The sequence below is a fragment of the Elgaria multicarinata genome, chromosome 9 (genome assembly GCF_023053635.1).
Source record: "Elgaria multicarinata webbii isolate HBS135686 ecotype San Diego chromosome 9, rElgMul1.1.pri, whole genome shotgun sequence".
NCBI lineage: Eukaryota > Metazoa > Chordata > Lepidosauria > Squamata > Anguidae > Elgaria > Elgaria multicarinata.
Genome location: NC_086179.1, coordinates 69,661,655 through 69,676,375, shown reverse-complemented (window position 1 = coordinate 69,676,375; position 14,721 = coordinate 69,661,655). Strand labels below are relative to the sequence as shown.

General features: G+C 42.2%; 1 protein-coding gene across 1 annotated transcript in view; it reads left to right on the top strand.

The window, feature by feature from the left end:
- The window catches only part of LOC134404290 (V-type proton ATPase subunit S1-like), an 85,467-nt gene that overhangs the window by 27,814 nt on the left and 42,932 nt on the right, over window positions 1–14,721 (top strand). Inside the window, exons 4-6 of the mRNA XM_063135006.1 lie at window positions 6,690–6,883; window positions 9,539–9,579; window positions 13,675–13,760. Of these exons, the coding sequence (XP_062991076.1) occupies window positions 6,690–6,883; window positions 9,539–9,579; window positions 13,675–13,760 (321 nt within the window). The remainder of the gene's footprint in view (window positions 1–6,689; window positions 6,884–9,538; window positions 9,580–13,674; window positions 13,761–14,721) is intronic.

The following is a 14,721-nucleotide window of genomic DNA, read 5'->3' as shown; positions in this document are numbered from 1 at the left end:
CACTGATGCTAAGAAGGAGGAGAGGTGGCTGCCACTGCCACCTCCTGTCTTTATAAATCTGGGAGGATTGGGCAGATCCAGCGTCGGCCAGGGCACACAGCTGCTAAGGGCTCAGAGGCTGCAAAGGCCCAATCCCAGCTCCAAAGGCCCCACCACAACTGATACCAAATCCCACCCACCCCAATTGGCACCACTGGCAAAAGGAAGCGCCACAGCCAAGCCTGCGGGCATACACACACCCATTTTAAATATATATATATATATATATATATATATATATATATATATTACTTACACTTTGAAAAGCAGTGATCTGAATCAATCAGATGCTGCCTTTGTGGGGACATTATTATTATTATTATTATTATCATCATCATCATCATCATCATCATCATCATCATCATCATCATCATTTAGATCCTGTCTTTTTTCCTCCAAGGAACCCAAGGCAGTGTACATAATTCTCCTCCTCTCCATTTTATCCTCACAACAACAACCCTGTGAGGTAGGTTGGGCTGAGAGTCTGTGACTGGCCCAAAGTCACCCAGTGGGCTTCCATTGCCAAGTGGGGACTAGAATCTGGATCTCCTGACTCCCAGTCTGACACTTTAGCCACTACACCACACTGGCTCCCATGGCAAATGATGGTACAGGGCGGTCTTTATGTTGCTCCTGTGCCCTCATTGGTCAGTGCCCCGCAATGGCATTAACTGATTGGTTCAGATTGCTGCTACCCAAAGCATATGTTTTTTAAAAAGAGTGGAGGTTCGGCTTGCGGCTTTGGTGGTGAGCTTGTGGCGAGGGGAAGGCAGCTTGGGAGGGTGAGAGGGAAGGGAAGCAGTTGGACAGGAGGCTTTGATGGGTGGGTGGGCAGTTTCACTAAGAAGGTGGGTGGGCCAGCTTTGGCAGTGGAAGGTGCAGCAGTGGTCCATCAGCAGCACTATGCCAAGGGGCCACTAGAATCTGGTGTTGGCCTTGGGATTTGACCACTTCTCATTATGCAACTAAACAAAATAGGTTTAAAGAAAAATCTGTATATAAAAATAAATAGCAAAAAAAAAAAGTTAATATGAAAACTAATATTTCACACAAAGTTTAAAACCACAGTCTATTATCAGACATACAGAGTTGCAATACTGGTCTCCAAGTTGAAAAGGTTGCACAAATAGGCATTAGAAATGTCCCAAACGCATTTTGACGTGTTTCCTCATCACTGGGAAAAATGTATAAACAATAATCACAGCCCTTGTTAAAATAATATTTTCATAAAGTTACATTTTCTACATGGAGCCAGTAAATAGTAACTATACAGGATCTGTCATCCTCCTTCTCATGCAGTTGGTAGCTGAACGAACAAAAGAACATTCCTTCCTACTTTCAAGGGTGATTAGTTTCTTCCATCTATAGCAGCCGCTTACCATGCCAAGGACTCTTGTTTAAAATAGTTCTTTCGATACTGTCACACTGGCCAACTCCTGCAAAAGGCTTGGATGCTGTGCGTGACCATCCCTCTGTTATGCTGGACTCTTCCCCATCCACTGGACAAAGGGAGAGGGCATGGAGCAACATTGGCCAACACTCACTAATTTGTTCATGCAAGTGAACAAGTGGTAAAGAGCATTTTGCTAACGTAGGAGTTGCTGCACCGTTTCAGCTTCTTAGGATAGATTTAGTTAAGGAGAATCTTTCCCTCTTTTATCAGATAATAATAATAATAATAATAATAATAATAATAATAATAATAATAATAATATAAAATTTATTTCTTACCTGCCACTCCATTTTGATCGAGGTGGGGAACAACAGTAAATATAAAATACACAAAACTTTTCATATACTTTTCAAATACATATACTTTCCATTGGAGTTGAATGAATGATTAGTGGAAGAATTCTCATTCCAGCAATAGGGCATTTGTTACACTGGTACAGATCAGATAATAAGCAATCTAAACTGAACGCTTCAAAAACAGTAGCTATGCTAATTTTCCACGGGGTTATCATGATGATGCTCAAACAGCTATTACTTAAGAGGAAACAGATGGTTCTTTGAATTACTTTTCACAAATCATGCTGATGAATCAGTGTTCTACAAAAAGAACATGCATCTTCGATGGTTCAAATGGCTTCTCTGTAGGTAAAAGAGAGAGACTCACCAATGTAACTCTAGTTGTACATGTTGTATGTTGGATAGCCTTGGATAGGATGAACTTTCCTTTTATCATGAAAAGTTCATCCATCAGGTTCAGTGACACCCAGTTGGCCACTGTGATGTAGATGCACATTCAGATCAGTATCAAATATGAGCTCATGTTTTCCTGGCTGGACCTGGACAGAGATATTTTATTTATTTATTTATTTATTTATTTATTTATTTATTTATTTATTGCATTTATATACCACCCCATAGCCAAAGCTCTCTAGGCGGTTTACAAAGATTAAAAGACTGGACATTAAAAATCAATATACAAATTTTAAAACCATAAAAATATGAAAACAGCTAACATTTAAAACAATTTTTAAACTCTCAGCCAAGCTAAACAGAGTTAACAACATAGGCTGTTAAATACCTGTGAGCAAAGAAAAATCTTGACCTGGCACCAAAAAGATAAGAGTTATCAGGGAGATTGTTCTATAATTGGGGGTCCACCACAGAGAAGGTGCTCTATCTTGTTGCCATCCTCTGAGCTTCCCTCAGAGTAGGCACCAGGAGGAGGACCTTAGATGTTGAGCGTAGTCTATGAGTAGGTTCATGTCGGGAGAGGCGTTCCATCAGGTATTGTGGTCCCAATCTGTGCAAGGCTTTATAGGTTAAAACCAACACCTTGAATTGGGCTCGGAAATGTACAGGCAGCCAATGCAAGCAGGCCAGAATTGGTCTTATACGTTTGGACCTTCTGGTCCCTGTTACCAATCTGACCACTGCATTTTGCACAAGCTTCAGCTTCTGAGCCATCTTCAAAGGCATCCCCATATAGAGCGCATTGCAGTAATCTAACTTGGAGGTTACAAGAACATAGACAACTGAAGCCAGGTTATCCCTGTCTAGGTAGGGGCATAGCTGGGCCACCAACCGAAGTTGGTAGAAGGCACTCTGTGCCACCAAGGCCACCTGAGCCTCAAGTGACAGAGATGGTTCTAGGAGAACCCCCAAGCTACAAACCTGCTCCTTCAGGGAGAGTGCAATCTGCTTCCCACACATATGGAAAGAAGATTGTGGAGTTACTTGTCAAAGAATGCGAACAGAACCCAACCCTCCTTCCCTGTCACCACTATGTGGAATTGTACTCCAACATGGCAAAGCAGTGTATTTACATGAGGTAAAAGAGGCTCTACTTGAAGTGAGTTGCCTGGCACTGTTGACATCTGCCTGTCCTGCCCCATAACAGATTCCATTTTTATGGGGAGGAAATGATGCCAGGAGGTAAAGCTGGGGGTTGAAGCCATCCTGATGTGAGGGAACAGTCAGGACTCTGGACAGGCCTAAAGGTGTTATTTCAGAACTGTAGCCAAGGCAATTCAACAAATTGCCTCAGCACTGGCCTGGAGCAAGCAGACAGACAAGGAAGCCAGTCTGAAAGCTTCACCCCCAAGTGTTGCATCTGGCCAGCTCAAAAGGCCAGTGCCTTTTTCTTTAGACATTGGCTTTTCATAGGCAGCATAGTTTAGAGCAGTGGTAACTTATGTGGGGGATGCTAATCAGGGCCTTCCTTCTCTTCAAGGCATCTGAGGTCCACTTCTTGGATAGTGGTGCTGTCCTGGGGTTTAGGGGACAGAGTGCAGGATCTAGGACAGGAGGACCAGTATGTGAACCTGTCTCCTCCTCCTCCTCAGACCTGCTGCTATTTCAGGACTCTACCTCTGAAGGCTGTTGGAATAGGAACGTGACAGTGTACGATACGGCAGTCATTTTGCCTTGTTATCAGCCGTACAGTGAATGTATTGTTAACCTTGTTAATTGGCCGACATGAGGAAATTGTAAAAGTGATTGCATTAACTTCATAAAGTGCACAGGCAGTAGAAAAATATGTGAGTAATTAAAAAAAATATGAAAAGGTCAAGGAAGTGTAGGCAGTCAGTTGGAGCAAGAGGAGTTCAAAGACAGTGTGTAACAAGTTGTTAACATTAGAAAACGAGAAGAAAAGAAATTGCTGTCAAATTTAGAAAACCATAGAGGTTATTATTCAGTAAACTAAGGCAAGATGAGTGCATTGAAAATTCCATAAATTCATCATTAGTATGATGATCATGCTTTTTTGCCATTTGGTGGGTCCAGGATTTTTTCCATATTATTAGCATATGTACTGATTTATTTGAAACAATATTTTCCATAGTATAATTAATCCAGAATGTTGACTTTCAAAGACATGATTTCACATTATGAACAACTGATTTGACACAGATGCTTCCTTAAAGATGATTGCTTGGCCCATCAAAACATAATGTAATGGCAAACGACCAACATTAGTACCAACTCTGAGCTGAAATTTATGGTTTTCATGTGTTACAAAACTGGCTGCATCCTTTCAGTAAGAACTGCTTCTTGACTATTTCAGTGCTTTTGCAGTACATATAACTATTAAGCTGTAGTTTTGTAGAATCAAAGCAGTTAATTTGTGAGGAATGACTCTTTGCATAATTTACTGGTTGGTAAACAAATAGTAATGTTTACTATTTTTAAATGTTGTAAACCGCCCAGAGAGCTTTGGCTGTGGGGCGGTATATAAATGTAAATAAATAAATAAATAAATAAATAACCATATATTTTCTAAGATGGTTGGCCATGGAAGGATGAATTCCTGTTTTGCAAGACATTTGACTAAGATGCATGAAATATTCAGCTTTATATTTTCTGACGAGGTAACTTTGGAATTAAAAAAATGCTTGTCCACAAAAATTGAATATTGGTGAAATGAAAAGGTTGAAAATGGAACTTGACTACTGCCCCCAGCAAGCTTATAATATTTGCATAACAAAATATTGAAACCCTCTAGAGTTTCATCTCTCAATAATTTCCACAGTGTACAGATTATTGTAAACATCTTCTACTATTTCTTTAGATTTCTGCAGACACTTCCTTGATCTTTTATCAGGAGTAATGTCATTGGGATCTCATATCTGCAATAACATATCACTGAGGAACATATTTCTATTATAAACAAGGTTTTATTGAAGAACTAACTTCAAAAATGCCATATCCTAATTGTTTGTGCCAGATTATATGCTTACAAGAAGAATGAAATAAACCTGGCATTACTGTGCAAACAAATATTTCATTACATTTTACTTGTATAGATTAGCTACACCCTCTTTTAGGTAATTAAGTTGAAGCCCACTGGGACTGAAGGCAGAAGTTGTGGTCCAAACAGGCTGGTGATTGGATTCTGAGGCAGGTACATAAGGAAGCAAGAGGCCCAAAACAGAAGATGTGGTCAGGGACAGATATAGATAATGTATGTGGCAGTTAAAAGGACCAAAGAGGCAGAGGTAGAAACTGGCGGTGAGCTACAGGATAAGACAAAGTGAGGTAAAGTGAAGTGAGCCATATTTGGAAAGGTTGGGTATACATTTGATAAATAAGACAAGGCAGGACTCTGTTCAGTAAGTTTTCTCATGGATGAGCTGCCCAGTCTAGCCAAGCCTAGGAGAGATCTTACATAGGGCCAGCCAGATCCTGTTTTGACTCCCCAAGTTACTGATTCCTCAGCAAGGCTCAGGCTTTCCAGTCCCTCTCTACAGAAAGTAAAGTGCCTGGACCCTGCTGCCAGATTTTCCGGTTCAGACTTTCATTACAGCAACTCCCATTATAGCTGAGCTCACTTGTTTTACAACTGAATCAGTGAACCGACTCCACTGAAGCATAGTGTTTGGGCAGGAGTGCACAGCCCATGGCCCGCAGGCCATATGTGGCCCCAAAGCCTTTAATGTGGCCCCCATGGGTGCCCACCGCCACTGAATTTTCCTCGCCATCTGTACTCTCCATTCTCTCTCCCAGAGATATTCCTCACTCTGAGATTGTGCCACTGCTAGCAGCGAGGAAAGAGCGATTTATATAAGGATTGCCAGTGTGTATGCATGCTTGTGCGTGCATGAGTGTGTGTGTACAAGTGAGTGGGTGTGGCCACGGGCCTGGAGCCAGCATTACATGAAGCCCTTGGGGCCAAAAAAAGATTGTTCATGCCCACATTTGGGGATATGTGGGGGGGGGAATTGATTTTGATCATTCAAACATGCAAGATACCTTTCCCCTTCATGTTGCTCTCATCAAGTGATGAAAATGCAAGTGTGGTTCCCTTGAAGTTGCTGGAATGGCACATTGCAGGACCGCTGGTAGTTCTCAAATAATTCTATAAAATAATTATTTGCCACCTTACAAATTGAATTTTTCACCAGTGTACAAGCTGGTTGTAAAACAGCTAAGTTCACACATATACACAAAAGATTAATTTTTTCCCAAAACATTTAGAAAATTGCAAACACTTAAACATTTTTGTTCAGCTTGATTATTATAATTACTGGGTTGTTTATGTAACAAATTTCCATGTCAAAGTCTTGTTGAAGATAACCAAGTTTATTTTACATATTGGAGTCTACGAAAGACTGTAATCAAAGCCTATCAGAGTATAAAAAGCAATCACCCCTGCGTTAATCATCCACTACATAATTAACTGTTCTTTGTACTTACTGCAGGAACTTCTTAAGACTTCATCATCATCTTTAGTTTTGCCAGCTGTTGACTGTGATGCTATCAGTCACCTTTCAGATTACCTCCAGGAAACACTGAATTGGACCTTAGTAAATGTAGATGGCCATGATATATCGCAGCTAATGGTGAATGAATCCCAACGCAACCTATTCGTGATCAATCTACCGCCAATGAAGAGGTATGAGGTGTAAGACAGACTAGAGCAGTTGGACACACTCTCTGTTTTTATCATCAATCCCTGGTTTTAAAATGCATCTACCATATCCTATTTCATTAGAAGCACAAATGGATCTTGTAAGCATGTACCTTCCCTGAAAAATACACCTCCATTCTATTATCTACTAAAAGGCACAAGAGTGTGGACTTTGCATTTAATGCTTCCTTTGCATGAAACTGTCTAAACATTGAAAGTTTTGCTCTTCCTAGTGGCTTGCCTAGAAAAAGCTTGTTTGCAAGTTGTGTTGTGAAAAAGCTCATAGGGATAGGAGAACCAGGGATGCTGGAGCTGGCCGAAATTCTCTAAATTTCACTTCAAAGCTCAGTTCGGCTCCCTCCCATTTCCCTTTGCAACCTCTTTTTCAGTTCATTTGAACAAGAAAGGTGTGTTTCTGTGTGCAGTTTTCAAAAGTATTCACTTCTCACCATTGATTATAGTGTGAAAATGTATGTTATTTTTAAAATGTACATTTTTTAAAAAAAAAACCTTGCTTGTGTTTGCATTTGCTGTTGCAAATAAGGTCAGATTATTTGTAAATTGAAACTAAATTCTTGTACACCCCGAGCTGCACGGCCTCTTTCTGCCCCACTTGCACATTTTCAGTAAGTGTGTGAGGGTGTGTCAGCCCCAGTCCTCCCCCACCATTTGTCCTTAGACCTTTTACTGACCCTTGTACCAAATGCCACCAGACCCTATCCTTCATCCCAGGAGACCAGGTATCCTGGGAAATCCCCAAACTGCTGCTGGAGACATGATATCGGACTATATTTAATGTACCTGTTGATCTAATATAGAAATTTCTGTATTCCTATATTGTTCTTCCAACATGATCTATCATTATAGGCAGCCCTACTTGTGTTGTCAGCAGTCTTATTAAGTAAAGTCATTCAATGGAGGTTTAAATTATTGGGTCTGGCAAGGACCTTATTATCTGTCTTATCCAATAATAGCTTGTTCTGTTGTAAGTTTAACCACCATTAGATTTGTTTCTAGCCTTTTCTTTTCTTTGCTCAAGAGCAAATTACCCTGAAAACATCTGATCTCTTACGGAGGAAATAATTGTTAATAACAAACTTAAAATTCTAGATGCGATCCATTCATGCTGTCATGTCTAAACCTACTGCCCCTGTTTTGGGAGAAGGTGTTTCAGGTAATCAATCAGAATCAGATTTGGACCTAGAGGAGACAGCGCCAGACACCAGACAGCCTGTACCAGTGGGGGAGGAAGCTCACAAGGGCGATTCCCCAGCTGGGAGTCAGCCCTCTCCAGAGCTTTTCTCCTCCAGGCCAAATCCTACACACTCAGTGGGAAGTGAGTTTTCTTCCAGAGAAGAGCCGCCCGACAAGCTAGCTCATGCTAGGGTCCACTGGAAGCTAAAACGCACAGAATGGAAGAAAGGCATGAGAAAGTCGGTCTGACTGATTCTGATTGATTACCTGAAACACCTTCTCCCAAAACAGGGGCAGTAGAGTTAGACATGACACATGCATCTCCGACTCTTGTGCAAACGCAACCATCGTGGGGTATGTGTGTGATCCCAATTGGGACTGTAGCAGGCGAGACAGTGCTAAGCCTTTCCTTCTGTGCCGCTATTCTCCATCTTGCAGACTCTCCTTTGTATCTTTCAGAATCCCACTCGTTGGGATTTTAAAGTAGCTGCTAAAATTGTTCTGATATCGCAAATAAAAGGTGCAGCTTTTCGGATACAGAAGAAATTACCTCTGCATTTTATATCAGGTTCAATGCTGCAATTTTTATCTGGAATACCATTGACTTACTGAATCCCCTGGATGTCTGCGTCTGGAATACGTCTTGTCCACTAAAGCCACAGTCCTTAAAAATAAAATAAGAAATATTTTTAAAATAAAATAAGAAATACTCTGTATCTTTCCTCGCATGTTTCAGTTGTTACAGTTTTATATATTATTCTTATATTACATCAATATATTCTATGTATATGTATATTAGGCCTAAGCTACACCAAGCAGGATATTGCGCAATGAAAGCGGTACCAAAACAGTAAATAAAAGGCAGGAGCCACACCAAGCAGGGTATAGAGATATGAAAGTGGTATATGGTGTGTGTCAATGGGCCCCAACAGTTGTCAGTGCACTTCAATACCGCTAATCCCCAATGAGGCCTGCCTGGCGCCGACATTATCATCTTTTTGGCGCCAGGTCAAGACTTTTCTCTTCTCCCAGGCATTTAGCAATATGTAACCAGCCTGGGTCCATTTTTTTGGCTCATCGTTTCTAAAGTTGTTACAGTGGTTTTAATTGTATGTGCATTTTGTATGTTTTTGTGGTTTTAATTTTTTGTATATTGTTTTTAAATGTTTTATCTTATGTGAACCGCCCAGAGAGCTTCGGCTTTGGGGCAGTATATAAATGCAACAAATAAATATAAAACAGGAGTGTGGCTCCTGCCTTTTACTGCTTTCATAGTGCAATAACCTGCTTGGTGTAGTTTAGGCCTTAGTATACTTTCCTCTAAAATATTATGAAACTGTTTCCATTTTCAATAAAATAGTTGTAAACATTATTTGAAAGTGGCATGCTATTTCTGAACTGTTTCCTTTGCAATATTTTAATTTTTCTTTCCATATTTCCATATAGAACAAATGAACTTACCACTCAAACGGAATTCGTGGAGAATGGTAAGCAATGCACAAGGTATTAGTTGTTAAGGGCCAGCATTAAAGGCCCAAACTACAACAGAGGCCCACTGGCAAGAGCCCCCAGTTGCTCCTCCTCAACCTGCACATTCAGCTCCTCTGGGAAGAATTTACTCCAGCCAACAAAAGCAAGGCTGACAACTATTACCCAGAGGACCTTTTCTTCTGCCGCTCCCAGTTTGTGGAATGGCTTGCTGGGAGAGATTAGTCAACTCAACAGTCTTCCGGAATTTAAGGAAGTCATAAAGACTGATCTCTTTCGGCAGGCCTACCCAGTTAAATTTTGAGATGCCTTTTTTTAATAATGTGCTGCTTTTAATAATGTATTAGTTTTAAATGTTTTAATTAGTTATATGTATTTTATGGTGTTTTCATTTGTGTTGTACCCTGCCTTGATCCAGAGGGAGAGACAGATGACAAATAAATATATTATTATTATTATTATTATTATTATTATTATTATTATTATTATTATTATTCACCTGCCTCTTGCTCTGGCCCAGACAAAGGTGGCAGTGAAAAGGAGCAGCAGTAGATGGCACTGCATGGCTACCTCTCAAGCAAATGAGAGCTAGCAACAGATGTGAACGAGGATGAGGAGCAACAGCAGCTGGTGACAATAGTGGTGATGATATAAGAGTCACTGAGGGAGGGGACCCATTCTGGGTGTCTTGCCCTGAGGCCCTGTTGATCACTTCCCTATTTTGCAAAGAAGATCAGGCAGGGACGATCCCACCATTTCCCTGGGATAATCCTTAGGTGTAGAAAGCGCCTGCATGCAAAAAGTGAACGGAGATCCAGGTGTAAAGCATCCACTTCAGGTCTGCATCTGTACTGCTGAAGGGCGTTCCCATTCATTGCAACAGGAATGCCGATTCGCAACTCCACCCACTGACTCTGGCTAGATGGGTGCACATGGTGATTTCTGTGGGATTACAGCCCCAACCTATTCATGTTTACAATAGTGAATCGCACAGAGGTCAGCGCAACATACTTCTGCCAATGTGAATAGGATTGCAGCCTTACTATGCAGCTGAAATCGCATTGACACAAACGGCCAAATTTATATGGATTATGATAGCTCCAGAGTATACTTTGTTTTCATGTTTGATGATGGATTCAGTACAGATAAAAGCAATAGAGAGAGAGAGAGATAGGGCCAAGGAGATTTCTAGACCAAGAAATCCCGAATATTATTGTCATCAAGACTGTTCCTCACATATCTTGTTTACAGATGATGTTTTATATGTTTTCTTATAAGCTGTCTTGGCAGCATACCCAAATAAGGTTCCTATCAGTGCTGGTGGCAGTTCTGGTATTCCTGATACCATGACTTGTGAAGGAGTAGCCATGAGTATCCCTGAACTTAATGTTTGTTTGTTTGTTACCCTGTTCCATTCACCAAGAATGCAGGCAATGATATAAAGTTAGCTATGAAAACTTTCCACTGAATTCTATGGAGGCATTCGACTACAACATGAGTAGACCACAATTTGGGGAGGGGACATGGATTTGCACATAAGCCCTGCCCCCTGCATTCCTGGCTGCCTTCTAGATCTGCGCGCTTATAGACCCCCTTTCATATTAAGGGATGTTTGGGGGCAGGGTTTCCGTGCACACCCACATTTTCTTCCCAGTTTCAGTGTACTGGTGTTGCAAGTGATGTGTCATGCCCCAGCTGAACCCAATAATGAGAAATTGTGCAAACTCACTTTACACAGTCTTGGACGATATGGTGGGAAGTGGGCTGAGTTTGTGTGTATCACAATGTGGTCATGGGACTGCTTCAGCACCTTCCCAGGCCCCAGTGTCTCAATGCATATGGATATTTATTTATTTAATTTATTTATTACATTTTTATACCACCTAATAGCTGAAGCTCTCTGGGCGGTTCACAAAAATTAAAACCATGAAAAGCATAAAAAACAACCAACAATTTAAAAACATGAATACAAAATACAATATAAAAAGCACAACCAGGATTAAAACCACACCGCAAAAAATTGATATAGGTTAAAATATAGAATTAAAACAGCAAAGTTTAAATTTAAGTTAAATTAAGTGTCAAAATGCTGAGAAAATAAAAAGGTCTTCAGCTGGCGAGGAAAGGAGTACACTGTAGGCGCCACGTGAACCTCTCTGGGGAGCTCATTCCACAGCCGGGGTGCTACAGTAGAGAAAGCCCTCCTCCTAGTAACCACCTGCCTCACTTCCGTTGGCAGGGACTCACAGAGAAGGACCCCTGTAGATAGGGTAACCACATGAAAAGGAGGACAGGGGTCCTGTATCTTTAACAGTTGAAATGGGAATTTCAGCAGGTGTCATTTGTATGCATGCAGCACCTGGTGAAATTATCTCTTCATCACAACAGTTAAAGCTGCAGGAGCCCTGCTCTCTTGACCAGACAGAAAAGAGGGCAGGGCTCCTGCAGTTGTAACTGTTGTGATGAAGAGGGATTTCACCAGGTGCTGCATGCATACAAATGAGATCTGTTGAAATTTCCTTTTCTGTGTAACTGTTAAAGATACAGGAGCCCGGTCCTCCTTTCCATATGGTCACCCTACATATGGACAACTTAATGGAGAACTGCAACAACTTCTAAGGATTGGCTGGTGGTGCTTCTAGGCAGAGTTGCCTGGTGGTGCTCCTATGACTACCAATCAAAGCACACTGTGCAACTATTCCATCTTTCCCTCCATAATAGATTTTTTTTGTGGAAAGAAAAAATGATTGAAGTATTAGGAAAGACCATGATGTATCTCTCTTTCTCTTCCCTTTCCTTAAAATTCTGTGAATGAGGCAGGGCAATTGCATGATAAAAGCGTCATCTGGAACCACCCTTGGATTAAACATTAAAATTTGACATTGCTGCATAAAGAAACTGTTTAACCCCTGTATGCCTCAACCCATTTCACACATTATCAAATTCATATTTCAGCAGGAATTAGTCCTGTTTTAGAGGTATGTGGTGAGAGGGTGCCTGCTTCATACCTCATCCAGTCTTTTCCCTTGAAATCCTGCAGTAGCCTTGTTAACGTTTTTTCAAATAACTAGGGGTGTGCACGGACCCCCCCGCTCCGCCCCGCGGGCCGATCCGAAAATTTCGGGTCGGCCCGCTCCGCTCCGCGCCGCTCTGCCCATACTCCGCTCCTTTTCGCCGCGGAGCTCCGGCTCCGAATTGGAGGTCCGCAGTGGAGGGGAGTGGCGCCAGGTAGGGCCGGGAGAGGAGGGCGGGAGGTTTACCGGGCCCTGCCGCCATCGCCGCCCGTGTGGCGACGGCGGCAGAGCCCGGTTAGGGACCAAGGGGGAGGGGGGGGCCTTACCTGCCTCCGTCCGCGGTCCGTCGGTGTCTTCAATTGAGCCCGCGGTTCAACCAGGAAGTCAAGCGGCCCAGACTTCCTGGTTGAACCGTGGGCTCAATTGAAGATGCCGACGGACCGCGGACGGAGGCAGGTAAGGGAGAGGAGGGTTACTGGGTCCTGCCACCGTCGCTGCCCATGCTGCGACGGCGGCAGAGCCCCGTAAGGGACCAAGGGAGAGGGGGGCCTTACCTCCCTCCGTCCGCGGTCCGGGAGAGGAGGGCGGGGGGGGTTACCGACAACGACAGAGGCAGGGCCCGGTAAACCCCACTTACCTTTCCGGCGGAGCTCCAGATCAAGGCAAAGGATCCGCCTTCACCTCGATCCTCTTCGCCACGCTCTGCCGGCCCCCCAATCCTCTTCGCCTCCGCCTTAAGGGCAGGCGAAGCCCCCCGCTCCGCTTCTAATTCGCCAGTCCGATTAGAAGCGGAGCACATCCCTACAAATAACCACCAGGAGACCCTAAACCTCTGAACATTTTCTGAACTTTGGTTTGCATCATATAATGTAGACACTAAGCTCTACAGGGCAACACAGACATCTTACTCTGTTTTTGTAAATTGTCATGCACATTGTCTAACAATTAATATTTAAATATAAATAAGCATAGACACACACACCCCTCTTCAGGGCCCAATATGCCTTTCCTTTTGCTCTTTTGAGTGAAATTAATGAAATCAATGTGTTATAAGCTCTTATAATACATTTCTGTTTACAGACAAAATAATTGGAGGGTTTACCAAGTCTTTGCAGAACCAAGGAATCCAATCTTTAGCCATTTTTACAGCAAGGCAACCTTCAAAGGTGAGTAGTTTCCAAAACCTAGGGTCATCATATGTTTGGCATATGGCAATGTGCAGCACAATCCAATCTATGTATACTTAGAAGTTAATACCGTTGAGCTCAATGGGGATTACTGTCAGGTAAGTAATTATAGCAGGGGTCCCCAAACCTCTTAGGTCAGTGAGCACATGTGAAATTTCGAGAGTGTTGTGGGTACTCTCCCAAAGCAGCTGCCATGGGGAACATGCCCATGCATAAACTGTTGCCATGCAGGGTTAGGGCCAGTCACAAAACACTTGTTTTTCAATAGGCAAGCGGATGAGACTAAAAGAAACCAAACTTGCCTATCAGCCTAAGTACAAGTGGTGGGATCTGAATTCCAAAACACAAAAACACTCTTTTGAACTCAAATAAAGAGGGTTCTGGAAGGCAGCCCTTCACCACAGGTCAGCCTCCCATTTATTTATTTATTTATTTATATATTTAAAAAATCTTAAGATTTGAATTGAAAATCAGGACGGACAGGGAGCCTGGCAGATGAGAGCAGCATCCACAGGTACCACTTTGGAGATCCCAGGAATATAGGATTGCAGGGTCTTATTTACCCATTCATTCATTTTATATCCTCTCATTCTGCCACAAATGGTGCCCAGGTTGGGTAATGGTGGTCAAGTGAATTACTTTGAGATATTGTGCTTGATTTTCCACCTTACATAACAAAGTTGGTTTTGCTATTTATTATTTGGCCCAACAAGTAGAACGAGGGCCAGTGCTTAAGGTCAGAGAAAGAACAGGGAAAAAGTGCAAGGGGTAGGATTTGAATATGTTACCAAAAAGGATGGACACTTAAATCAAGCAGCAATGTTCTGCCGTAGGAACTGTGGGTTTGTGGTGTTTTGGAAGATCTCACTTTAAACTAAAATGAAATAAGATGAGATAAGTTTTCACACAGGCAGGGTTACTGGCCACCTGAGTGCTTTCA